The sequence below is a fragment of the Pteropus medius genome, unplaced genomic scaffold, assembly GCF_902729225.1.
Source record: "Pteropus medius unplaced genomic scaffold, Ma_sr-lr_union100, whole genome shotgun sequence".
Lineage (NCBI taxonomy): Eukaryota > Metazoa > Chordata > Mammalia > Chiroptera > Pteropodidae > Pteropus > Pteropus medius.
In genome coordinates this window covers 906,971-934,303 of record NW_024343732.1, presented here as the reverse complement: position 1 = coordinate 934,303, position 27,333 = coordinate 906,971, and the positions used below count along the sequence as shown (strand labels likewise).

General features: G+C 49.7%; 1 protein-coding gene across 2 annotated transcripts in view; it reads left to right on the top strand.

Annotated features, from left to right (window-relative positions):
* MED26 (mediator complex subunit 26) overlaps positions 1 to 26,841 on the top strand; it is a 43,537-nt gene extending 16,696 nt beyond the window's left edge. For both annotated transcript variants that reach the window (XM_039867731.1, XM_039867732.1), the window contains exons 2-3: positions 23,587 to 23,661; positions 24,131 to 26,841. In XM_039867731.1, coding sequence (XP_039723665.1) covers positions 23,587 to 23,661; positions 24,131 to 25,783 — 1,728 coding nt within the window. In that variant the 3' untranslated portion in view covers positions 25,784 to 26,841. The remainder of the gene's footprint in view (positions 1 to 23,586; positions 23,662 to 24,130) is intronic.
* The last annotated feature ends 492 nt before the right edge of the window (positions 26,842 to 27,333 follow it).

Below are 27,333 nucleotides of genomic sequence, written 5' to 3'. Positions count from 1 at the left end.
CTAATTTACTCTGTAATGTACCCATAAATGTTTGACAATAGGTTCTCTAGGAAAAAAGTATGCATATACATACACACATAAGTTTGTAAATTTTACTGAGGATGAGTAGCATACAGTTTACAAATAATAATGAAATACTGGACACTCTGTCAATTTCATATAGCCAGTTGTTTCCCACAGACTGCTTTTGTTGATTTTTGCTTAACTTTTGTATCAATAGTCAACTTATGAATGTAGTTCTGATGTGAATATTGATTGACATTTTTGTTTGTTAATGAGTCAAGTGATTGCTGAATCAGATAATAGTTTTCAAATACTGGAAGAATAGTTCTTTAATTATTGTTTGTGCTGTTCCTGATGTAACGGCTTCAGGCGTGAAACACTGTTAAGTTTAATCTGCATTATCAACATTTTCTCTATCACTTTCTTAAATCTAAACTGCAAGGATTGGCTAATTATTTCTATAAAAGGCCAGATAGTAAATATTTTTGGTCATGTGGTGTTTGTAACAACTCTGCCTTTATTTATAGCACCAGAAGCATTCATAGACAATATGAAAATGAATGGATGTGGCTGTGTTCCAATAAAACTTTATTTACATATTAATTTTATGTTATGTGAATTTTCTCTTGATAAAAAACACATACATATATAAATGAGAAAGCACTATTTACAGAAACAGTCTTTGGGCTGCATGATTTGCAGATTCCTGGTCTAGAGCCCACCAACCTGACATAAATCAAGCTCTGATTAGTAGTGTTTGCCAATTTCCACTGTCTAAATACTTCCACCAAGGCTAATTTTAAGCCACTAACATGATGTCACGAATGTGGAGTTGGTAAGAGATGCCCAGTAGCATACCATTTCCACCATGGATATACAATAGTCGTGCATAAACTCGAAAACCTAGATAATACTAAATGTGGGAAAAGTAGGAAGTGATGATTTTGAGTATTTCATCACCTTTGTTTTTGGTACAACTGATTGTAAGTTTTTGTCGTTGCCTTTTTAATAATGGCTGTTTAATAGCTGTCACCCAAGATTCTTGAAAGTTTCACCCTGGGCTCTCATGGTCTGGTGTGAGCTGACTCCAGCACACTCCAGGGTGGAGTCCCTACCCATGGCCAGCTTGGACTCTGGCGCAGGGGACAGCAGCTCCTTAGAAAGAGCAGCAGTATTGGTGTGTGTGCAGGTGGAGTTCTGGGCTACAAGCCATAGGGTCTTTGTACAAGATGGCATCAGTGCCTTTGCAGCTGGTTACTGGAAGGTTCTCTTGATTCAAGTGTTTTGAGGGCCACTGTGCTCCAGTACCTTTGCTGTCCATCCTCTCTGGGGCTTCAGGGTTTAGGTGAGCACCTCTCCTGGGCCAGTGGTTGGGAGGAAGCTTTTCTCTAACAAGACACACTATTTTCTTCCAAGTGTTCACTACAGTCACTTGTCCTATTCTCTTGTTTCCCTGACTTCCTCCTCAGCACATGCACAATACATTTTTATTTTCTTGGTAAATAAATAGCTGCTAAATAAACTCTCGTGTCTGTTCTCTGCTGGCTACAGCAGTTGGAGTATGTAGTCCTAATGGACATCCAAGGTTTCCCTGATGTTAGAGATAAGTGTCACCTCTTGAAGTGTGCCACCCCAACCCCCGAAACTTGAGCAATTCCATCTCTGGCTGTGTTCTCCTTCCAGATTGAGGAGTCACTGCTGCTAACCTCACCACTAGGGTATAAAAATTGCCCTGGATCCCAGAATGCCTAATGCCATATTTCTGTCCCCTCCCCCAAAAAAGGAAAGAATGAAACTCACACCCATTGCATCTTGAGGCTGCTTTGTGCTGACCATGCAAGCTTTATTTATGGGGCCAGACAATCTTAAGACAGTTCAGAGTCTCAGTGGTCTCTCCCTTGCTGGCCACAGGGTCCAGCACTGCTGCTTTACTGAGAATCACACTGCTAGTTAGTGAGATAGAAGGACTGGTCGAGCTTGTAGACTGGTTTTATTCCTAACTAGATGAAGGTGCTTGTACTTTTGGGGACCCAGACCAAAAGCCATCACATCACAATCTTATAGGGAGCAGGGAAATAGCAGCCCCTGAGAGGCCAACATTGCAGCCTCCCAACACACCGTGCCCAGGTGGGCTCAGGCTTGTGGAGTCAAGTGATCCGCTAAGGGCCAGAGTGGAGCCACAGGTTTGTTCTGAGCTGGCTGGTAGGCTAGTGACCCAACATCCATCCCAGGAGGTGGAAGTGAGGAAGTGTGTGAGGGAAGCAGGAAGGAAAGCTAGCCTGTCTGAATGACAGATTTGCCAAGAGCCCGATACCATAAGTAGAGAGATGTGAAAAGGTGCTTTGTTGCTAAGGACTCTGTACAGCCTTCATCTCTTCCTTTTTGAGGGGCTCCCGTTAGCAGGATGAGCCCTTGGCACCTTCCCTTCCAGCACTGTGGGATCTGGTGCTGGTGCATCTTCCACCTGCCCCCTTCCTCCCTGTCTTCGTCACATCTGCATCTCTACCCACCATTCATACAGGCTTCTCACCTCCTTTCCATTCATGCCAACCAGCACCAGCCTGGAGATCCCACTCCTGGTCTCAGCAAATGTATGTGCTGTCTCTTGTCAGGGTGCCCTTGTGCCAGTCCCTTCTGCTGCTGCTCTTCTTGCTATGTGGGGACAACAGTTGATGGGGGCTGCAGTTGGGTGCAGTGAAGGCCAGTGGAGTTTCCTGCACCTCCTTTCCATGGAGTGGGCTTCTGGACCCGTTTGTGTTACATCCATTTCTTTTTATTTATCTGAGTATTATGCCCTTCAGCCTGCATCTCAGTCTGAGGACCCCGGGGCCTCATTGAAGTCCTGCCCACACTGGTGTCTCAAACTCTGTGTGAGCTGTGTCATCTTGGGCAGAATCTAATTTCTGATGCCCTACCCCAGTGCAGCTAGCTCTAGGACTCTGTGGGACAGTGTCCTTACCAGCAGTGTCATAGCATGTGGCCTATAGTATATGTGGGAAGCAGTAGTGTGTGGGGTATGTCAGGAGGCATAGCTGTGATTCCCTGTCCTTGTAGTCAGGACGATAATATGTCTTCATATCCAAACCAGAACACTTAGCATGAACAAGAAATTACACTGAGAACAGGTGGAAATGTAATCTGGCAAACCAGGCCTAGAGTCACCTTCGAAATCCCAGTATCTCTGTTTGAAAGCCAACGTCTCTGTGTGCAGTCTTCTTATGTAGATCCTAGGTCCCTTCTGCAGAACTGACTCTGGTAGATCACCACCCCCACCCCCCCTGCCCTGCATCCCCCCGATCCTTGGGCCACCCCAGCCTACACATCAAGGTGCAGCCCACAATCTGGGGCTTTCCTTTGCCCTGTCTTCTGCTGAAAATGATGCATTTTATTTCTTTTTGTTCTCATGGATTTGTCAGTACACAAGCAATAAATGTACTCTCCTTCTTTAAAACTTTAAATGTTTGACTTAATAGCTAAGGCCCGTCTGTCACTGATGAAGTTTCTTCTGTCCCTCTGGAGAGAACCACTGACATGGGTCTGGAGTGCGTCTCCTGTGCATGTAGAGATACATCCCGGAACACTGCGTGGTTTTTAAATAAATTCTGGCATACACATCTATCACTTTGTAGCCGGTTCATTTCCCTCGGCTTGTCCTGGCTGTCTGTCATTGTTACATACATGTATAACTCAGTCCTTTAACTGCAACATAATATTCCATGAAGCCATTTCATTGTGGAGCTGGCTTCTAGACTTTTGCTAATATGATGCTTTTTGAATATTATGTGTGTCTCCACTCAGTCTCTCCTCCAGTAAGTCTGTCAGTGAAAGTGTAGAGTGGTGGTTTCCACAGCGGCAGATATGGAGGGGCACTACCGTGGGTGCCTCCTGCTCCTCCACTGCTCAGAGCTGGTGCTCAAAGTCTAGGGGCCAGAAAGAAGCAACGTCATGCTCTGACCTGCCAGCACTACCTGGAGCCTCAGTACCTTGTCTCCTCCCTTTCTTGAAAGCTGAGCTTAAGTGTGCAAGGTTAAGTGCAGGAAGAGCTGGTGTTGGCTTCAAGAGGCCTGCTGGGCTGAGCATGGAGGCAGAACCTCAGGACACCTGAGGACATGTCTGTCCCAGACATACAGAGGCAACCAGGGTTAGGGCCCTGCTACTTAGAATGAGAAGACTGCTAAAGTCTATTGCCCTGGATCTTCTGTAGCTCCCATCATACATCACTTTAGCATTCGGAAAAGCCCTGGAGTCCTCAGGATCACATCTGTTTTAGCTATGAGTGCAGTAATTCCCATTGCACAGATTGGGACCCCCATCTGGCCAGCACGTGCCAGGCAGATCCTAACACAATCCCACGGGGGAGCAATTGCCATTCTTAGAGACACAGAAGTGACCTATGATGGTGACTTGCTCATGACCATTTAGAAGGAGATTCTGGGTTCCGAGCCCAGCCCCTCACTCCTTTGGCTGCCCCATCCATTTGCACATGCGGTACCTGTCAGCCACAGTACTGGTTGGGCATGAGCATGGTAACATGGTGACAGGGTTTTATGGCTTTGTGCAGAAGAGGATCCTAGGATGCCAGTGAATGAGGTGGGTGGGGGCAGCAAGTGGGACCACCTAAGGGTCATTTGAGGGAGGGCAGTCCAGGCAGAAGAACCTCCTAAGAGTTCAGGTGTGCAGAGGCTTCTTCCACTCAGGCCCCAAAGTTGTTTTGTATTCAGCTTGGAAAGGTAACTGGTGAGCTGGACCAGGGAGGTGTGGCATTCAGGTGTGACAGCTGTTGCCCCAACCTTGGTAGGAGGGAAGAAGCCAGGTATGCCAGCCTTAGGACCTGTTGAGTTGTGGTTGAGAAGAGGGGACAGTTGGGAACAGCATCTGGTCCCAGATGGGTTTCTAGATGTGAGGGAGACTGTGCCTCTGCGCAGCCCTGAGCTCTCAGGGTCATTGTGACAAGGAGCAAGATGTCCCTTTCAGTCCTATTTCAGTGTCTCTGGGTCGCATTGTCATCCTGAGCCCCTGGGTTCCTTCTGTCTCAGTGTTCCCCTTCATCTCACACCCACCCTGTCCTGCCCCTCACCATCTCCTTCCCTGGAGCTAGCCAGCAACAGCAGATTTGTCTCCTTGCCTCAGCTGCAAGTTCTCCACCAGGCAGCTGGAGCCAGCAGTTTAAAACTGCAGTCTGATCATGTCACTCCCTGCTCTCAGCATGTCTTGGGATCATTACATGTCCTACCTGTGCCCCCCTCTATTCTTATCTTGTGTTCTCTGCACTCAGTGTGCTCCTGTGTGCCCCTGGCCCTTTGCTCCTGGCGTGTCCCCTCACCTTCCTGATCTGGTTTGATCTGTCCCCACACAGCAAGAACAGTACTCCCATGTACTCTTTAGGCCTCAGAGATACCTTCGACCTGCTCCTTGGAGACCCCGTAGCACTGACCATCTCACAGCCTCCCGCCTTGCACTGTTTGAAGTTGCCTAATCATGGTCTGCCTGCCCAGCCATTCTGGGAGCGCCTTCAAGGCCACAGCTGTGCCTTATCTGTGTATTTCTGTGAGAGGCAGCTGAGTGCGGTAAAGAGCCAGTGCTTGGGAGCCAGGCTGCCTGGGCCTGAGACCCAGCTGTGTGATCTAGCAGATTAGGTCCTCTCTGTGCCTTACCTTCCTTCCTATAAAAGGAGGCTGATAGACCCTGGAAAATCTGGGTGATAATTTGTAGAGCTCCAGGTAAGACTTTCTTAACAAAAAAAATTGTACCTGATGGGCCTTACCGAGGTTAAAAAGAGCCCAACTCTTTCTTCCTAGTGCATTTTCCAGCAAAGCTCCTACAACAGGCAGGACATGCAGGCTTTTATCAGTGGGAGGAAAGTTGGCACAAAGGGAGATGATATCTGCTATCCCTTCACTCAGCCTGGTGGGAGTCTAGGGTTATGCCAGGAGGGGACAGAAGCAGAGCCAGTGCCTCTGTGACAAGTGCTGGTTATTGCCCTTTGGTGGCCACATTTGGGCTTTGCACACAATGTCTCTAGTTCTCAGAGCACCTTTGGGCTGGATGGTGCTGTCCCCCCTGGGGCACAGATGAGGCCTGAAGCTCAGAGGAAGTATCTTCCCCTGCCCACCTCAGGGTGCTACAGCCAAACCCCAGTTCCAGCCTGAGGCTAGTGGGAGCAGGGAGGCAGCACCAGCAACATGTGGAGGGGCTTTGCGCACAAAAGCTTCTGCCAAGGGAGTCAGATGAGCTTGGGTTGCTCCTCAGTGGTGATGGTAACAGCCCAACTCAGACCTCCACTGCAATCCCCAGGGTACGCCAGACTCATGTCACTGGCAGAGGAGGCTTCTACCCACCTATCTCTTTGCCTTACACACCCTTTATACCCCCCTGTCCTGTGTCTGTGCATGCCTGCAGTTCTGATCCCCATTTTCCCCTCATGAGCGCTGTGCTGGGACAGCCACCCAGGATGGTGCTCTGTGAGCTAAGGCTTGAGCACTACCCCCTGCTTCCCATCCTGTGCAGAATGTGGCACACAGCAGGCACTGAATGTGATTGGATAAATGCTTCCCCCCTCCTCCCCCCAGAAGGCCCCAACTGAAGTCCTTGAGAAATAGGGAGGAGTGAGAAGATCCCCTGGTCAGGAGCTTAGCAGAGGCAGAAATACAGCAGTGTCTGAGGGGTTTTTCTTTGCCTCCCACCTTAATGGGGGATTCAGGGTCTGAAAAAAATAGTATTTAGAGAAGCATGGTCCTCCTCTTCCCTCCAGCTTCAGCCTCACACATCTGCTTCTTGCACTTCTGGAGACGCTGTACGTCTGTTTACGATCTTTGCGAGGTGAGCGTGGCATCTGTTTGAAGGGGCAGAGACTGGAGCTTATCTGTGAGTTGAAGAGGCTGCCAGTACATTACATGAAAGCTGTGGGCTGGGGGAGTCAGTGTTGCCCACCATGCAAAAGAGTTTTACGTACTTAGAGGGGATCCATTTTATTTTGATAGCTATGCATTTATTTTAATGGCCCTAGAAAAAGTATAATCTGCTACCCAAAGCCAAGGTGCTATTTTGCTTAGGACAAGACTAAAGTGGAAGAATGTAAAGAGCTAATATTCATTTGGAGCCCTGGCCTGACTAGTGACTTCTTCCTAAAGCTTTTTCCTACATCAGGCTCCAGAATTGCACATGGGTATGTGCACCCCTGGGGGTGGGGAGTAGCTTGGGAAGTTTGAATGGGAACCGGGATTTGACATAAGTTCTTTTCCCTGTCAGTGTGCTATACTTTATACTTTTGTTTTATTTATCGTAGCAGTTAGATTTATATTCAGTAATATCCCAGTTTTCAGGTACTGGTGAACTCATTTGATTTGTTTGTCATCTTAGCACATTTTCTCTCTTCCAGTTAGTCCTAATGCTTATTACAGGTGATGGTCATGGGTCGCCAAGCCTGATGTGCTAGTGTCAGAAGTCTTTGTTAGTGTTGCAGATACCCCAGGGGCCGTGGTCTGTGGGGTGTCTTGTGTGAACTAGGAATTAAAACGGTTGAGGTAGTACCAGTTGCTTTTAAAGTGTTTGGACCCTTGGAGCAAAGTTTAAAAGCTGGACATTTGTCCTTAAGGGAAAAAAAGAGAAGGAAGTTGTATGTTTGAAGATGTTCATTGCAGCATTGGTCGTAGTAGGAGAACTGGGAAGGAAATGGAATGTCTAGCAGTCAGAGGTCAAGGAAATTATGCATTAATGGAACATTTAGCTGTTAAACATGATCCTTATGAAGATTATGTAGCAACAGGAAAACAAGTAAGTGTTCAGTGAAAAAGAAAAATGTCTATGATGCAGTTGCAACTATGTAATTGTCATACACTCTGGACAAGGGTGGGAAAGTCACCCAGAGAAACATTGCCATGGCTTAGGCTATTGCAGGTGCAAGGGTCTCAGGGGAGATCGTGCTGCAGAGCTTGGCCTTTGGGGTCAGATCTGAGCAGTGATGTTCCCATGGGCATGTCTCCTGGGGCTGTCGGGAGGACACACGTGTGACAACAGCAGTGGCTCAGTAGATGCTCGCAGGGAGAGGAGAATCAATGTGAGGTCAAGGGGGCAAGACTCCAGATAGGGAGGGGAGCACAGGCATCATCAAGCCCCAGGTCCCCCTTGGTGTCCCCAGTTAGCACCAAGTCTCACTGTAAAAAGTTAGGGGGCTATATGCAGACATGCACAGACAGCAAGTGTCTGAGCACTTGGGTAGAATGTGAGCTGAGGCCCACCATATGAGGGGTTTGAAATCAGGGTCCAAAGAAGACACACCAAAAGGAGTTAGTGTGGGTTGGTTTATTTATTTGGAGGTGCAGTACCTGCAGGAGGTAAGAGTAAACCTGTGGGAGGTAAGAGTAAAGGGGCCTCACTTGGCTCCAGCTCGCCTACTCTGAGAGTGCTGGAGCTGCTTCTGAGGCAAAATCCTTATAGGAGCAGAGTCGGGGAGTTGACCGTTGGTCCTGAACACCCGATCACCTTTGAGAGATGGAAAAACCACCACCACGTAAACGTTGGGGTCCAGAGGCCACACCTAGGCCTGTAGTGCAGACTTAGTGCTGCCTGAGGTGGGACTGCACAGCAAGAGCAGGAAAGTGGAGGAAGAGAAGGAAAGGATCTGGTGTCGGGGCTCCAGGAAGGAAGGAGCAGCCCTGAGTCTGAGAAGCTTCTCTGAGAGATGAGGCTGAGGTGCCAGGGTCGAGCCATTTTGGTAGGATGACAGGTAGAGATTGCAGCCAGCTTAACCTTCTCATTTTCACGTTAATGTGGGCTGTAGTAACAAACATGCTTGCATTCCCCGCTGGTCACACTGCTGCATTCTGTTGTGATTGGTACCATCTGTATGATGAGAATGAGAAGGGAGAATACTAACTTAAGAAAACACATTTGAAAAAATGAGTTTAAATACTGGGGAAGTAATGTTAGCAAATGACATATAGAAGGAAATACAGTGAAAAGCACAGTCTTTTCTGTTTCCAGTTCTCAGTGTCTGCAGGTGCCAGTGTGCTTTTTGAACAAGGAGAAGCTACTGTGGTGCTTCTGGAACCTGTGTGATGACCTGTGGTGTGATGATGGAATCTTGAGTCTCCTTGGACACTTAGGCAAGGTGTGGGCTCTTGGCCTCTAGTCAGTTTTGTTGCCCCTCCCCTTCTTGTGGGATGCAGGTAAATCAGGCAAGGTAGGAAGTGCTGCCTTTAGGTGGTTAGGCTCTTCTCTCCCAGGCCCCTAGCAGAGAAGGTTGGGAGGAGATGGTTGAGTTGGCTCTTGGTGGCAAGTGGCCTCATTAGCTGTGGTTATCCTCCATTGTGCTTTCATCTTCTTGGTAGATGCCACTCATCTGCCATGTCCAGCTGCTTGTCACTGAGTTACCACATGAATTGTGAGGTTTGCTTTCCATGTTGCTTTTCTATATGGCTTTGTAAAAACCTCCTGTGGTTACCCTTCTCCCTCTTTATGTAACTCTCTGGAATAGTTTCAGAGTTGCCAAGGAGGTAAGTTGGAGAAAATATTTGTGGTAATTCCTGGACCACTGAGTTAAAAATGGAAGACTCTCCCCAAAGCCATTGGGCCCTACTGAGCAAACATGTTTGCCTGGATGAGTAACAGAGCCTGTTCCACCCGGCCACAGCCTCCACAGCCTCCACTGCCTGGCTGCCCAAACACAGTGCCCTTTGCCTTGTCCTTTGTGGGGTGTATGAGGACCACTGAGAGTCACCTCCCTGTTCCCATGACCCTCAGAGGGTGGCTAATGCAGGTGACAGGTGGAAACAGGACAAGACATGTTTGTTCTGCAGATACCCATTACTTAGTGGCTGTGATCCCGACTTGGAGTAAACATGGTGGGACCTACAACAGTAAGTTAGGATCTTATTCATCGCTTGTCTTTTCGTTCATTCATTCATTCATCAATCCCTGCTCTGTGCCAGGCACTGTTCCAGACACCATTCCAGGCACCAAGGAGGTAACAGTGAACAAGACTAAGGTCCCTGCTTTTGCGGTTTGTACCTGCAGATGGAGGGATGGACAACAGTGCGAGAGTTGAGTGGAGTGTTGCAGGTGGTGAAGGGAAGGAAAGGCAGGGTGGATGCTAGGGCTGCTCTTTCTCTAGAGAGCAGCTCTGCTCCCCAGAGCTCCTGGCCAGTGTGAGGCAGCAGCCTGGCCTTGCTTTCCCTACAGCCAGAGGAGGGTTGCCGACAAGATTGGCCGTGGCTTCCAGGTGGGTTTTTCGGCACCCTGGTTCTTGATCTCTGAGGGTTTCTGAGGGCTGTTGAAGTCCTCCCCTGTTTGAGGACTTGTACTGTTCTCCTTGCACACCCTGTGCTAGTGGCCCTGCAGGAGCCCCACGGTGGAGTCTAGATTGGTAGGAATCTGGCAGAGGCAGTGCCAGCCAGGCCAGGCCAACTTTGGTCAAGTCCTGTGGTGGGCTTAGCTGTGAATGTGAGGTGTCTGTAAGTTTTTATTTTAGTTGACTTGTATTTTCAAAATTGAGGGTTTAATGATGTCCTGACAGCTGCCACCATTTGAACAGTTGTGTTCCAATGCAGTGATTTGTATGAGTGGTTGACTAGAACTGGGAAAGCATGGGCTCCCCTTAGAAAATGTCACTAACATTGTAACGGTCATTGGTCTGGTCCCTGTTGGAGCTGAAGCAGAATTATCTTAGAAACCCTGGCTTTGGGGTTGGAAGAAGGGAGGTGCCTTTTTGGGCAAGAGCTCTGGGAGTGGTTGAGGCCGGGGCCCTGGCAGCCCAAGTTGTGGAACTGGTGTAGGGGCGAGCTGGTGAGGCTTGCTGCAGTTGGACTCCTGTTTGGATGGAATGAAAGTGGCACGATTTGCTAATGTCCTCTGAGAGGGGCTCCCGAGTATGCAGGGCTGAGAGCCCTGCAGTCTACATTTGCTAGGTGCCATTGTCCGACAGCCTGTCTTCCACCAGCCTAGCCGTTAACTGTCTTTGCATCCTGTGGTGGTTCTTTTGGACCCATCACATGGCCTTCTGGTTGGCAAAGGATGGGCAGGGTCCCACAGCTGTGGCAAGGGACTCTGTAGCTCATCGCTGACAGGGTGGGCTGCACAGTGACCTCTCTGGCCAGCGGACATTGGAGCTTCGGCACATCACACCCCTTTATGGATTTAAGGTTGAAATTGAGATTGGAGAAGGTCAATCTGGGAGGAGTCCTGTGCTCTGGAAAGCAGGATACCGGTTGCGCTGGCACTGTTACTGCTGGAGAGGGTCCAAATTGGCTAGGCAAGCAGAACACACTGCTTTGAGAAGAGTGGTTCTACCATCTCTCTGTGCGAATCTCCTTGTGTGCTTGTTCAAATGTGGTTTCTGATCTGAGAGGTCTGGTCTGGGCTGAAGCCGAGATTGTGTGAGTTTAGGTGGCTCTGGGGGACACTGGTGCAGCTGAGCCCTAAGCCACACTTGAGAGTAGTAAGGGTCTATCTAGCTCAGCTGTCTTGGGGGAAAGTCAAGATTTCAGACAGATTGTCACAGGAGCTTAATTCTCATTGGAGAAAACCATGTTGCCCGGAGGGGAAAGAGGCTGTCAGACACACTGAGGCTATTTCCCTGTCAGGAGGATGGATACAGGGTATCACTAAGACTTTGTACAGATGTTTGTGGCCTCTGGCCTTGCCCACGTGAGCATGAGAAGTTAGCTCCTCCTGGGTCTCCAGTTGAAGTATGACAAAACTCCTCAGCAGGCTGAGGAGGGCTTGTGTCCTTAAGTTCAGCCCTCAGTGGCTAGTGAGCCTTTTATTTCACAACCTATAAGACACTGTTCCAGTTCCAGCCATGACATGTCTCCCGAGTCCTGGGCCTGGCTTTAAGCCAGGAACCACCTTTACAAACCGATAGTTAAACTGGAGTCTGTCAGCGGCACAGGTGTTTTGGGGACATGCAGAATGTCCCAGAAGGAAAAACTGGTGTTTACTGTTGCCTGCCAGAGAGCCCTATCTGTATGAAGAGTGCCTTACATGCAGTATTGCAGTTGTTCAGTCCTTAGAATACCCCTGGGATGCCCAGGCATGACAGTCCTCTTCATTTTACTGAGGGGGAGAAGGAACTTTCCACCTCACCCTCCACTCGTAGGGAGGGCTGAGCCACCACCATGGGAGAGTCTGATGCCTCATCTCCATCAAGAGCCTTCCATCTCTTTGCCTACCACCCTCCTACTTTTCCTAGGTAGGACCTTGTTGCACCTATCATCTGCCTCCACAGTTGTTTTACAACTTTGAGGTAAAATTGACATACAATAAATGGTGCACGCTTAAAGTCTACAATTTGCTGCATTTTGACCTGTAAATATATCTAAGAAACCATCATCACAATCAATAAACATCTATCATTTCCAGAAGTTTCTTCTTGCGCCTTTGTAATCTTCCTTCTAGCCCACCCTGTCCCCAGGCAACTGCTCATCGGCTTTCTATTACTGTAGATTAGTCTAAAATTTTGTGAAATCATGCAATTTGTACTCTTTTTGTTTTATTTTGGTTTAGGCTTTTTTTTTTTTTTTAATTTGGTATATTTTGAGATTCGTGCATGCTGTGTATATTGATCATTCTTTTTTGTTGCTGAGTAGTATTTCATTTTCTGGTTATGCTATCACGTGCTGATGGATTTTTGGGTTAAGAATCTGCCAGAATGTCTTCCAAGGTGATTATACCACTTTTACTCCCCTGGCAGTATATATGAGAGTTCCATTTGCTCTTCGTCTTAGCCAGCAGTGGGTATGGTCAGTCTTTTTTTTTTTTCCATTTTTAGCCATTCTAATAGGTATGTAGTGATGTCTCATGGTGGTTTTAATTTGTATATCCCTGATGTCTAATAATGTTGAGCATCTCTTCAAGTTTTTGTTTGCTATGCATATCTCTTCATTGGTGAAAGATTAGAATATCTGTTTAAATCATTTGCCCATTTTTCCCCTTGGGTTCTTCATCTAATTATTGAGTTGAGTGTTTTCATACATTTTAGATACAAGTCCTCTCTTAGATACATGATTTGTATATATTTTACCCCAATCCGTGGCTTGCCTTTTCATTTTCCTAACAATATCATGTTTTGAATAGAATAGATTTTAAGTTTTGGTGAAATCTGATTTGTGTTTTCTCTATAGTTTGTGTGTTTGTGTCATATTTTTAAAGTCTTTTCCAAATCCAAGATCACTAAGATTTTCCTCCTATTTTCTTCTAGATGTTCCGTAGTTTTAACTCTTATATTTAGGTTTATTATGATCCATTTTGTGTTAATGTTGTGATGTAGGAGTGCAAGGTTATTTCGTTGTTTTTTTTGCATATGCCTATCCAATTATTCCAGCACTATTTGCTGAAAAATTATTTGCTCCCTTTAAATTGCCTTAACATCTTTGTTAAAAATCAGCTGCCCATATATGTGTAGGTTTGTTAAGGGACTCTTCTGTTTCATTGATCTGTTTGTCTGTATTTGCTCCAATACTGCTATACTGTCTTGATTACATAAGTCTTAACTCTTTCAGTTTTCTTTTTTTCAAAGTTTATTGGCTGTCCTAGCAGGATGTTTGTGCTTCCATATACATTTTAGAATCAGCTCATCAATTTCTTCCAAAATTCCTCATGGGATTTTGATTGGGATTGCATTGAATCTGTAGATTATTGGGCGGGGAGGGGAGGGGCGGCTCGAATTGACATCTTAACAATATTGAGTATTCCAATCATTAACTTGCTGTATCTCCCCATTAATTGTGAGGCCCCTTTTAATTTCTCTCAGCGGTGTTTTGTACTTGTAGATTCTGTAATAAGATTTTTCATAGACTGTTCTTTTATTTGTGAATAAACCAGTTTCACTTCCTTTTTTCTAAGCTGGATGTCTTTTTCTTCTTCTTCTTTTTCTTGTCTTATTCCACTGGCAAGAACTTCCTGACAGGTTTGAATAGGAATGGTGAGCTCACATCCTTGTCTCATACCTCCTCTTAGGGGGAAAACATTCAGCCTCTCACCATCAAGTAGGATGTTAGCTGTGGGCATTGTAGAAACACTTTATCAGGCTGAGGAAGTTCTCTTCTATTTCTAGTTTGCTGAGAGTTTTTATCAGGAATAGACTTCCAATTTTGTCAAATGTTTTTTCTACATAGATTGGAATGATCATAAGGCTTTTTCAGTTTTGACCTTTTATTATGGCAAATTACATTGATTTTCAAATGCCGTCTGCCTCCCCACTTTAAATTCTAGTTTCCCTTTTTTTGCTCTTTCTTGGTGTAAGGATGCAGACTCCTTATCCTAATTGTCTTGTTTGTCCTCACTCAAGCCCGCTGTCCATTTCTACCCAGGCTACCAGTATGACTCGGTAATGGCCTGTTGCATGGAGGCAGGCCTGGGCTGACTGCACAGGTTAGGTTTGCAGGTTAGGTCAGTAATGAACCTGTGGCCAGGTATATTAACAGGTGCCCTGGCTTCCTTGTTGGGGCAATGGTATAGTTCCTAGTGTTTGTGGTCTCAGAGGAGACCACTGTGTGGTAGGAGACAGGTAGGTGCCCAACACGATGCTGGCAGGCAATGCATAGGCAGTGGGTGCTGCCTGCCTCGCTCCAGTAATGTTAGACTTGCTCCTCCTAGGGACACTGAGCTGTTGAATTCTCTTTCCCTGGAACTTTCAGTGTGCCCTTGTCCTCCCCAGACTGACCCCTGGCCAGGGCAGTAGTGTATGGACACATTTGTCTGAGCTGTGAAGCACAGTACACACCACATGTCTCAGAGATGGCCTGGGTTCATGGTACAGTGGGTCTTAGACCTTGTTCTATAGGACCCTCAGAGGGTCTGTGCCACTGTCGGGGAGGGGAACGAGGGGTTGGCTTGCCAATGCCTCTCTCTCCCCTCAACCCCAGCAGCTCTAGCATCTGTTTTTAGGATGAGATGGTCTCTAAAATCAACTCCTTATTAAAGTATAGCATACATCCAGAAAAGTGCTCAAGTTGTAAGTTTTACATTTCAGTGAATATTTATGAAGTGAATGCACCCAAGTAACCCCCACCCCGGTCAAAGAAGAGAGCATTTCCCCAGAAGCTACTCTTGTTCCATCTCCTGGTCACTCCTCACCCCCCACTTCCTTGACTTCTGTCACCATCGAGAAGTATTGCACTCCAATACAGAATGTATTCTTTTGTATCTGAGTTTTCACTTGACAGTTTTGAAATTGATCTTTGATGTTGTGTGTAGCAGTAGTAGTTCCTTCATTTTACTTTGAATGGATAGGCCATCTTACACTTTGGCCGTGCCGGTGGTTTTCAGTTGGGGCTGTTCTGAATACGGCTGTCCCCACCATTCTCAGTGCACATGTGCTCACATTTCTGCTGGTTGTACTCTGGAGTGGAATTGCTGGGTCGTAGAATATGAGTGTCCATTCTTACATGATCTGACACAGAATCCCTAGGCTCACTCTCCTGTTCCATGAGTAACAGTGTCCTTAGTTCTCTCCATGGTGGTCCCCGTTGCAAGAATGCCCACTGCCATTCTTCTAGCTCCACACAGAGTCCAGGAATTGCAGGACAGCAGGGAAGGGGAAGGGGTGGCCTCCTGGCATCGCACTGGGGCCACAGAGCAGCCGAGCAGTGAGTGTGCCGTCCTCGTGGCCTGGCCTGGCCCCCAACAGCACAGATCTCTCAGAACAGTGATCAGCTCAGCATTCAGGACCTGCAGGCATGATCCGAGCTTTTCCCAACATTCTGTCTAGGTTCCCCAGCTCACAGAGGAGCAGCTGGGCTCCTATTGGTGGCTGATCTTGCTTTCATCTGAATTGGACCGGCATTGGAGGCCAGATCAGGCCCAGCTATATCTCTGCCCATCCCCCCTGCTGGCCATTTTCAGTTGGCAGCACAAGAGTACACTGTTATTACCTCACTGTTTTACTTAACAGTCTCTGGGTGATTGGCTCCCATCAGTTCCTAAAAAGCTGGCTCATTCTTGTTTTGGATCACCCATTTTCCCTGTGGATTGAGCACTCTGTGTGTCCCTCCCATGGGCTTCAGGTCATTCTGTCTTGTACAGCTGATAGTCTTCCTGGCTGTTCCTTTAGGAGCAAGGTTGGGAGTGAGAAACCCCCACCTGGCATGTTGTCATCAGATACACTACCGATCAAACCCTTCTGTGAGCATTCCTGGCAGAAATAAATGCTCTACTTGGTTTTCAGACTTTTCAGTTGTGTCAGTGTAGGAAGGAATGAACCAATTCATAGATGATGTGTTGAGAGCTCTTGTGCTCTCAAAAAAGGCCAAATTATAAACAGAATTGTACACCCTGTTGACCTGATTTCAGGGGTCAGGAGAGTTTAAGTTTGTGATTCTGTTGGGAAGGGCTGCTGAGATATAAAGGAGGGAGAGAGGGACAGTTTGGGGGCCAAGGCTGTAGAGAAAAGTGCTGCTGTTCCTCTTGTCCCCCCCTCTCCTTGTCTGTAACCCTCTTTTGCAGCGGTCCCATGGATGGAGCTCTGCTCTGCTAGTGCTTGTGTGCTGATGGGGAGCTCCAGCAACTGGCCCTGAGCCCTAGGCCTCCTTTTTTTGGGCTGCTCGTGGAGTGCAGGCAGTGCTCTGCCTGCTGCCTGGGCCCAGGGGGGAGTTTCCGTCCCCTGGCTTGAGTTGCGCTTCAGTTGCTTGCTCTGGCCATGGGTGCTCTGTGGGTTGTGAGTGCATGACCAGCCACGCAGGCAATGGCCATACTCCAGCTGTGGACGCTCCTAGGGATCAGATGGGCCCCACTGATGAGGAAGTGCTTTTGTAAGTGGTGAGCTTGGCAGCTGCACCTGGGACCCCCGCCCCCCCATACTCCATTCTATTGTTCTTCTTCCTCTAAAAAAGACTTTGCCCCTCTGGCTGTGAGGCTTCCATGGGGTGCTGGTAGAGGGTGACACCTTTGCCAGACAGAGTGCAGAGCACTAGCATGGCATCTGTCTGAGGGAGATTCCCCGTGTTCCTGGCTGTGAGACCAGACAAGGCAGAGCAGGGCCAAGGAAGATGCATCTTCCATAGCTAATAAGGAGGATCAACTACACCAGCTCCTTTTCTTCCCTTAGGGAGATTGGGTGGGACAGGGTGGGACTGGGAGGCCAGGCTCTGCCAGGCCCTCTGGGGGATCCAGGTGCCACCTCTTACACCAACATGTGACAGAGACAGTTTGAGTCACAGAACAGCATCCGCTTGGGAACATATGCAGTTATCAGAAGCAGGAAGACATACTGTGGCTGAAAATGGTGCGGCTGGGATGAAATCACAGACATGCACTTGCCCAGCAAAGCCCCATTTCATTCATCCTGTGCACACGCCCTCAGCAGACACGACTGATGCCTGCTGTGTGGCTGGCAGGGTGTGGTGACTCAGCTGGGGATGGCATTAGAATGCTCAGCACATTGAAAGGCTCAAAGTCTGCTTGCTTCTGGGTGCCATCTGTGGCGTATTTTGGTTTGGAAGGACAGCTTGCTAGCTGATGAACACTTCCAGAGTCTTTTGAGCTATTGGTTTTTGTAAGTTCTTGTCTAGACCATTCTGCATTTAAAAAAAGAGGGGGAAAAAAAGATGGCTTTCACATCATTGGTTTTAAATTGAACTGGAGTTTTACTGCTGACCTGGCCTGCCTTGAGCCCACTGAATGAGTTGGTGTGGGCTGCCCCACACAGATGTGGGCCCACAGGGTGGTCGGGGGACTGGCCAGACAGTGAGGCGGGGTAGAGTCCATCCTTGGTATGTGCCGTTCAGAGCCTGGAAGGGAGCAGGCTCCAGTGCCATCATTGTTTACTAAGTGGCTCAGGGTGAGCATTGGGGGTTAGCTGAAACCCCTGCTGTGGTGGGAGGGTGTGTGGTGGGTCTTCCTGGCTCTAGGGCACACTGGAGGGAAGGTAGAGGCAGCCTAGAGACAGTCAAAGGTGCTACGAGGCATGAAGCTGCTGGCCTTGTGTGGCTTCAAAGAGTGCTTTATAACCTGTGCATTTCCCTGCTGTTGCGGTTGGGGAGAGTCTGTAGGCGGGATGCCAATGTCACCAGCCTGGTTGCATCTGGGTGCCATCCCTCACTCCACCTAGTAAAGCTCCAGCTGCTCCATGTGTTGTGGGCAGAGCCTGTGCCACACTACTGTAAGGCCGTACTCTGCCACCTTCTAGCTGCATGCTGAGCCCTGGACCCTCAGGTACCTTATTTATAAAGTGCGGTTTCAAGGATGAAAAGCTGGAGTTTTGCCTCTGGAGGAACCCAACAGGTGGTAGTCTTGTGAGAGTTGGGCTGGGGTGGTTCCACTAGTGCTTGGACTTCAGGGAGCACAGGGTTTCCCCTTTGCCACCACAGATGCACACGTCCGGCTTCATTACCAGGAGGTTGGGGATTTCGGGTAGAATGGGATCGCTTGATCCATGGAGGAAAGAGCCATGAACCACGGGCCTCACAAACTCTGAAGCTCAGTGTTTCAGTTCCTTGTTTCACGTTGGGGTGGAAATCCCCCTGGGTGGTAATTACTCAGGGCCTGGGGTTCACCTGCATATCCCTTGAAATAGGGCAAGGAGGAGGCTGCTTGGTGGTGGTGTGCTCTACTGCACTTGGCCCAGCTCTGCACACAATCCAAGGCCAGGCCAGTGATTCGATTCACAGAGCAAATTTCAGAAATGTGATAGGGGCCAGTTAAAATCTTTTCTCTGATGAGGTCTTATTTTAAAGATGATTTCATGCACCCTGTGTGGGCAGGTTTCCTGAAGACATTCTGGTCTCCTGGACTCTGGAAAGCCATTGGTGTGACTGGGTTTCAGAGGGGGCCGTGCAAAGTAGCCGGATGGCCTTTGGAAGCAGCTGAGAAGAAAGGTGTCCTGAGTGGCCAGGTTGTTCAGCCTAGCTCAGGTCATAGGATCTGAGATCATGCATGCGTGAGTGTCGGGCAAGAAATGGGAAGCTGAGCTGACCAGAGGTGGGCAGGCCTTGGGGCACCGGCAGTCCCTTCCTTGGGTTTCTGTTGGCTCTTTACTGTGTTTCTGCCCTCCCTGAACAGAGCAGCCTGGCCCACGCCATTCTGTGAGATGCCCCAGACCCTGGTGCCCTCCACCTGACCTCTGGCCTCATATGTGTAAGCACACACATGATGGCATCCACAGATAGACAAAGGCTTTGGTAGACTTGTGATTGGCCATCACATCAGAAGCCAGGGGCCCTTCTTGCCAAATCCTCCCTCCTGAGGCCAAATACCCAAAACAAATGGGCTGGAGTGGTGAGCAGTTCACACAGGAAGTCATCATTAGTAGAAAAGTGAGGTGTTATACTAGGCTCACTAATTATTCAAGAAATACAAATTAATCTGCATCTATTGAGGGAGCCCTAATGAGGAAATGAGAGGCTGCAGGTGCTCAGACTCCCTGGTGTGGATTCTACCCCTTTTGGGAAAGCCGGTTGGCAAGTGGTTTTGAGAGGTTTTTTTTTTCACTAGGAAGAATCCCAAGGGAGACATACAGAGGAGGAGAGGACCATGGATGTGCTAGGCTATTCCTGAAACCAGGAGGCTGCATATGGGCCTTTGCCTGCAGACCTGACCCAGAGTGGCTCAGAGGCTCCCTCCCCATGTAGGACGGAGCAGTGTGTGGGTTGTGGTGATGAGCACATGTATTTTTATAGACAGGTGGTCTGTTGGGGTGGTGGCAACAGTCAACTCCCACAGGGGCTAGAGTTGATAGAAGGCAGGTTGTGTTCTCCTCCTGGCATCTTCGCTCTGGTCCTCTCTTCCCTTTCCAGGCTTTGGTGCCATCTGATCATCTCTCAGTGCTGGGACCTCTGCTCTCCACCCTGGGAGGCCCCACTCAGGTGCTGCCCTCACCATAGGCATGCCTGTCTGTCTTCCAGCTGATACCCACCTCCTTTCCCTGAGGACCCGCGCTAGGCTTTGCAGGCCTGTAGCCTGGGTGGGAGCCTCCCCTTGGCCACATCTGAGCCTTGGAGTCTCTGCCGCCCACCAGCCCTCTCATCAAGGTGGGAGGCCTGCTGCTCCTGAGTGGGTGAGTAGGTTGGAAAGGCAAGTTCAGGGGCCTTCTCTCTGGGGTTGGCCACTGCCTACCAACAGGCTGGCTGCGGTGACACTGCCTACTGGGTCTGAGGTCAGAGGCCTGGCCTGGTTTTGCATAGACCCTAGGACTCCTGCCTGTCAGGTGTGGTGAGCGTCAGGGCTCAGGGCCAGACTCCTTTGTTGCATTTCTCAGGGTCTACTGACTGAATATATCCAGAATGCCCTGGTGCTTCCCATACAGTGCTCAGTGCCCTCGTCATCATTGTCCAAGAAGGGGCAGAGCCAGAGGGATGAGCCCCTAGGGCAGTCCCAAACTTCCATGCAGCCAGGGAAGAAGGAAGGAGGCAGAGGATAGCATTTTCCACAGGGCCAAGGGCTTCTCTGCACACTGCCCCAGTGATGGCAGGGCCTGCAGGCCTAATCCATCCTAGCTCCTGTGCAGTTTCCAAGAAGGATCTCAGCTGTAAGGTGTATGTGGCTCCAGCTCTCTGCCAGCCTCAGGGTACCCAGGTGTTCTGCTTCCCCTCCTGTCTGGCAGTGGGACAGTGTCTGCCCAAGGACAAGGACACTCTGTGCTGCCGGGCTTACTCTGCGGAGTCTGCTGGTTCAGGAGTATGTGGGGACCCAGAGCTCTAAATATACCAGGGTGAGGTCACGAGTGGAGACAAGCCATATGGCAAGCCTGGGACCCTGTTGGGGCCAGATTCCCAGGGCTGGGGACAGGGAGTGTGAGTGGCCTTGCCGTCCCTGTGGGACTGGCCTCCTCACTGCAGTCTCCTCTTGCATTGCATCCCTGTCCTCGGCACATTAGAGATATGTAGGGAGTTGATTGTGTCTCCTCTCAGATCCTCTCCCTTGGTGCAGCTTGGAGTAGTTTTTTCAGGCCATCTGGATATGTTCACAGCAACGGCCCTGAATGAAAACATGGCGAGGTGAGGCCTTTGTTACCAGGGTGCTGGTTGGCCCCCTGGAAGAGGGGTAGCTTTACAAGAGCTCTGTTAGGCACAGTGAGGCCACTGTCATTGCTCTGTGGTCACTGCAGTTTACACTCAGGCTGCCTTCAGCTGGAAATAGGGCAGATAAGAGAAGCCAGGAATACACGTGGCCAGCAGAATGGCCCCCGAGGATGTCCACATCATAGTCCTCAGAACCTAGGCATGTGGTACCTTACATGACAGAAGGGACTTTGCAGATATGACTGAGGAAACAGACCTGGATTATCTGGGTATGCCCAGCCTGATGGAATCTTTAGAAACAGATACCCTTTCCTGGCTGGTCAGAGATGTGAGAGTTCTGCCCCATTGCTGTTTTTGAAGATTGGAGGAGGGAGCACGTAAGCCAAGCAATCCCAGAGGCTGGGAATGGCCTTCACATGACAGCCACCAAGAGAACAGGGACCTGTCCTGCAGCAATGAGGAACTGAATTCTACCAACACCTGAAAGAGCAGGAAATGGGCCCATGAGAGCCCCCCAAAAGGATGGCAGCTTGCTGACACCTGGATCACAGCCCAGAGAGACCTGAGCATACGATACGCCTTACTTCTGAATTCTGAGATGATGCATGTGTTTCATTTAAGCCACTCAGCCTGTGGTCATGTGTGATCATTTTGGCAACAACAGGAAACTGGTACACTACTATGCAAGTATGGATGTGGGAAATAGGCTTCCCTACCTTCAGTTGGGAGCAGCCTCCCTCACGGCTAATTAGTCGTTTCATGGTTTTGGAGCCAACAGCCCCTCTGGCTGTTAGCCCAAAGTCAGGTCTGGTAGAGGTGGTGATTGCAGCCATGTCTGTAACAGCCAAATGGAAACACCTCTAAGTGTCCCCCAACATGCCCTGCTCGCTGGGGTTTCCCTCCACTGGAAAGCTGAGCAAAAGAGGGCGGGGGTCTGTGCTGCTGGATGTTTTAGATTAGTAGTCTCCAACCTTTTTGGCACCAGGGACTGGTGCTATGAGAATCTGCCTGATGATCTGAGGTGGAACAGAGGCGGTGATGCTAGCGCTGGGGAGCGGCTGCAAATACAGATGAAGCTTCACTTGGCTCGCCCACTGTTCACCTCCTCCTGTGCGCCTTGGCTCCTAAGAGGCCAAGGACAGTACTGGTCTCCTGGCCCAGGGATTGGGAACCTGTTTTAGATGTTAGAAAGAGAGCAGCATATAGACCGTTTTGTTTGGTTAATGTGTGGTAAGTGTATACACAGGCTTGTATATGCAAGGAATATTTCTGGAAAAGCTATAAGGAGACACTGCAGTGGCTGGGTGGGAGGTGTCCTTTTCCTTGCTATATTGTGTCTCCGTTATCTGCTGGAGGGAGAGGGAGGAGAGAGAGACAGAGACAGAGAATGTGCTCACTGTGTGATCTTAGATGGGGAGAGGGAGCTTCCTTGGGCTTGGGCTCCCCCTTCCAGCCTGCAGATGCTAGGGTTATAGATAAATCCTCTGGGGCTCCTAAGGAATCTTTGTCTACCTCAAAGTGGCAAAGGTCTTCTCCTGTTTCTTCTAGAAGCCTGAGAATTTTCGCTCTCACGTTTAGGTCTGTGGTTCACTTTGAATTAATTTTGAGTATGCTATGGTGCTTGGTGTAAGTGGAATCGACCATATGTATTTTCCGTAATGCTTCACTCCCCGTGGTTTAAGCTCCGTCTTGTTGCACGGAAGCTGCAGCTTGTTCATTTCTATGGCTCTTGAATTTCTTATTCTGTTCCTTCAGTTCTTAGAGGACAGTGGTATCATCATAACATTTGACCACATGACCTGCACCTTTCTGTGCCATCTCCTATCTATAAAATGTGATGATAATAGTACCTACCCTGGGTTGTTGTGATAACTAAACAAGGTGGTGACATGTGGAAACATGATTAGGACAGGGCCTGGCTCTCAGCAAGTATGAAGGGATGTAATTGCTTGGTCGTGAGATGCCCACATTTGTCTGTACCAGACAAAGCCCACTGCTCCCCAGTCAGCTGTGCCCAGAACACTATAGTGTTGTCAGGTATCTTTTCTGCCAGGCATGTGCAGTGCATCCACTTGAGGGTTCATTCTGCCTTTCCTGATTACTAGGAGACTTAAGCACTGGTGCCACAACCTCTTGTTTTTTGATCAGGATCTCTATGTTCCAGCTGTGGATCCTCAGGGCCCTATGGCATCTGTCTTCTGCCACTTAATGACTTTTTGCTCTCTTTATGGTATCTTTGGATGAACTTTAAAGGTCTTGTTAATGTAACCAAATCGATTGGGTTATTATGTATCAATCTTTTAAGCTTGATGCATTTTATTTAATAAATGTGTCAGCCTCTCACCGCATCAGATGGCAGAGTAGAGTGTGTCTCCTGTCTCCCAGGTCAAGAGCAGATCTTGTTTTATAACTGTCATGAGTTTCAATTGTGTGACAGCCACATGGGCTGGTGGTGTGTACACAGATAGGAGGGTGAGCACTAGGTGCCATGTTGGCCCCAGGAGCACATAGGAGGCTGTGTGGGGTGGGGGCTTTGGTGTTGCCGGCTCCACTGGCCCTTGGTGAGGGAGAGGCAGAGCAGGCTAGGATAGGGAGAAGGGCAGGGGCATGATGAGCAGTTCTTGTCTTGCAGATCCGGAACATGGTGGCAGTGCTGGAAGTCATCTCCAGCCTGGAGAAATACCCCATTACCAAAGAGGCACTGGAGGTGAGTGTCCCCAGCCCACAGCACATGCTTGAGAGTGCTGTCTTCCCATGGGCACTGTAGGAACTGGGGGCGAAGAGGGGGGTTTAGTCTCAGAGCTGGGGCTTCTTCCTCCTCAGGATGCCCTGCACCCTCAGGGGGTGATGGTGATATGCCCAGGGGAGGTTGCAGTGTGTGACGCTGGCACTGGGCCCTTCATCTGCTTTTGCCTTTGCTACAATGTGCTCTTACTCAGAAAGCTTCCCTGGCACACGATCCTTGCAGTGGTCCTGGCGCTAGCAGCCTGAAAGATGGCACTCTTGAGTGTGCTGCCTCTGGCCCAGGGACCCTAGGGTCTGAGGACTAAATTTGAGAATTTAAATGTCAAAAAGGACCCAAAATCCCTGTAGGTTTTGTTTGGGAAGTCAGTTTTTTAGGGGTCATGGGGGACTCCCTGTCTCGACAGTGTGTTATGGTCTCTCTCTGGTTATAGGAAACTCGACTCGGGAAGCTCATCAACGACGTCCGCAAGAAGACTAAGAACGAGGAGCTCGCCAAGCGGGCCAAGAAGCTGCTGCGGAGCTGGCAGAAGCTCATCGAGCCTGTGCACCAGAATGAGGCAACGCTGCGGGGGCTGGCAGGTGCCCCTGGCTCTGCCAATGGGGGTGCTCATAACTGCCGGCCGGAAGCGGGGATGGCCAGCGTGCCCAAGAGCATCCATGACCTAAAGAACCGCAACGACATCCAGAGGCTACCTGGGCAGCGGCTAGACAGGCTGGGCAGCCGCAAGCGCCGTGGAGACCAGCGTGATCTTGGCCACCCCGGGCCACCTCCCAAAGTCTCCAAAGCAAGCCATGACTCCCTGGTCCCCAACTCATCACCCCTCCCCACCAATGGGATTGGCGGGAGCCCTGAGAGCTTCCCAGGCCCCCTGGACAGCAGTGGGCATGTGGGTCCTGAGGGCAGCCGCCTGGAACACAGTGAGAATGACAAGCACAGTAGCAAGATCCCCATCAATGCCGTGAGGCCACACACCAGCTCCCCAGGCCTAGGCAAGCCCCCCGGGTCCTGCTTGCAGAGCAAGGCTGCAGTGCTGCAGCAGCTGGACAGGGCGGACGAGACCCCAGGGCCCCCCCATCCCAAGGGGCTACCTCGCTGTTCCTTCAGTCCCCGGAACTCACGGCACGAGGGCTCCTTTGCCCGGCAGCGGAGCCCATACACACCCAAGGGCTCTGTGCCCAGCCCCTCGCCACGGCCCCAGTCACTCGACACTACGCAGGTGCCATCACCGCTGCCGTTGGCCCAGCCATCCACGCCCCCTGTGCGGCGGCTTGAGCTGCTGCCCAGTGCAGAGAGCCCGGTGTGTTGGCTGGAGCAACCTGAGGGCCACCAACGGCTGGTGGGGCCAGGCTGTAAGGCAGGACCGCCCCAGGCCGAGCCTCTCCTTCCCCGAGCTGGCTTCTCCCCGGATTCCTCCAGAGCTGACAGTGACGCAGCTTCCTCCGGTGGCTCGGACAGCAAAAAGAAGAAGAGGTACCGGCCTCGTGACTACACAGTGAACTTGGATGGCCGGGTGACTGAGGCGGGTGTCAAGCCTGTCAGGTTAAAAGAGCGGAAGCTCACCTTTGACCCCATGACAAGACAGATCAAACCTCTGACTCAGAAAGAGCCAGTGCGGGCTAACAGCCCTATACACACGGAGCAGCCCAGGACAGAGCTGGACAAGCCTGAGGCCAAGGCCAACCTCCAGAGCCCCTTTGAGCAGACGAACTGGAAGGAGCTGTCACGCAATGAGATCATCCAGTCCTACCTGAGCCGGCAGAGCAGCCTGCTCTCATCGTCAGGAGCACAGACTCCAGGGGCCCACCACTTCATGTCTGAGTACCTGAAGCAGGAGGAGAGCACCCGGCGTGGGGCCAGGACGCCACACGTGCTACTGCCTCCAGGCCCGCCCACCGACCTTCCGGGGCTAAGCCGCCAGGTCACGCAGGACGATCTGGACAGAATCCAGGCCCACCAGTGGCCAGGGGTGAACGGGTGTCAGGACACACAGGGTAACTGGTATGACTGGACGCAGTGCATATCGCTCGACCCGCACGGCGACGACGGGCGGTTGAACATTCTGCCTTATGTCTGCTTGGACTGACCGGCCCCTCGGCCTCTAAGTGCATTCCTACCTTGCGTTAGCGGGAGGGTGGCTGGGGCCTGGAAGCCTCCAGTCATTGGGAGCCCGGCCAGGGCGGGAGGGAGGCGGCAGGACACTCGGTCTCTCCATGCTCTTCCCTCAAAATTCTCCTTCTTTTGTGAAATGCTGCTACCAGTTTACTAACAAAATTACAAAGGAAGGACCGCATGGAAGGAAGGCCGGCAAAATGAGTTCAGAACTCTATAGCAAACCAGCTATAAAAAGCATCAGTCCCCCACCCCAGAAGAGGTGTGGAAACTTCCCAGCACCCATGAGCTGGGACCTCAGTTGTAGGCAGGCGCAGAAAACCTGTGGGAGAGGTGACCTTTAACACAGTGACAGAAGCACGCATCTCATCTACGTTTGTTGGTTTTTTTTTTTTAATTTTGCCCTGAGTGTCTGAGGCAGTGGACAATGCCATGGCCTCTGTTTGCACCCCACCAGGCCAGTGTTTCTGTCATGGTGCCAGAAGCTTCTGGGCTATAGTGAGATGCTGGCATTGGGCAAGCTACCAGGCCAGCTAGTTTGACCTACACTCCATGGGCATCCACACATTAGTATTTGGTTTCAGTTCAAATCCAGTTTTTAAAGAAATGCTGCAAAAATTTAAGTTTCTAGAGTTTATTTTTCCCCCCCTTCCATCTCACCACCAGCCAAATTTTCCTTTTTTTCTCTTTTCATTTTCCCATTCCTGCACATATCTAGAAAACTTCACCTTTCTAGAGTTCTGTCCCCAAAACACAAAGTTCCCACAGGTGCTACTGGTGTGTAAGCTGTACTGTTGTTGGCAAGGAGACCTGTCTGTGCGCTGGAAACACTCATGACCATTCCTTTAGATTCGTTTGCCTTATGGTTATTGTCATAACGCGATTTGCAAAAACAAGGAGCCTTAGTGAATGTACAGTACCTAGACTTCTGTGTTCTCAGGATGCAGAAGGGAGCAACTTTGCTATTTGGTCCAGTAAGTGGACACCTTGTGATATAAATGTGGAAATAAAAAAAACCATTTGCACAAACCAGCCTGAGAATCGTTTCTCATTTGGTCCTTTACAGCCAAATCAGCCCTTCTTGGATTCTGGATGAGCCAAGAAGACCTGGGCCCCACAGCCAGACTGTAGGGAGGCAGGCAGAGTGACCAAGTCAGCCTGTTGGTGTTCTGCGTGGACACTGACCTCCACCTGCCTCTCATTCTTTCAGGGCCACGTGTTGCCTCTCCCACCTCCAGTGTTACCTGCTAGCTTTGGGTAACAGACCAAGCGTCGACATCAAAGGTTATCCTGTCTCCAGGCCTCACCTGCCCCAGAAAGAGAAGCCCTCCCCAAGCAAACTCGATGGTCTTGATCTCAATGACCCTGTTTTACCTCCTAAAATAATTAGTTTTTACATGGCATGGCACAGAGCCCTATCTAGCAGTGTATCCCTTTGCCCTGGCCCTAGGCTGCCAGATTCCCATGCAGGCCTGGGGCTGATTTAAAAAAAAAAAAAAAACTCCCTTAGCTATAAAGTGATAA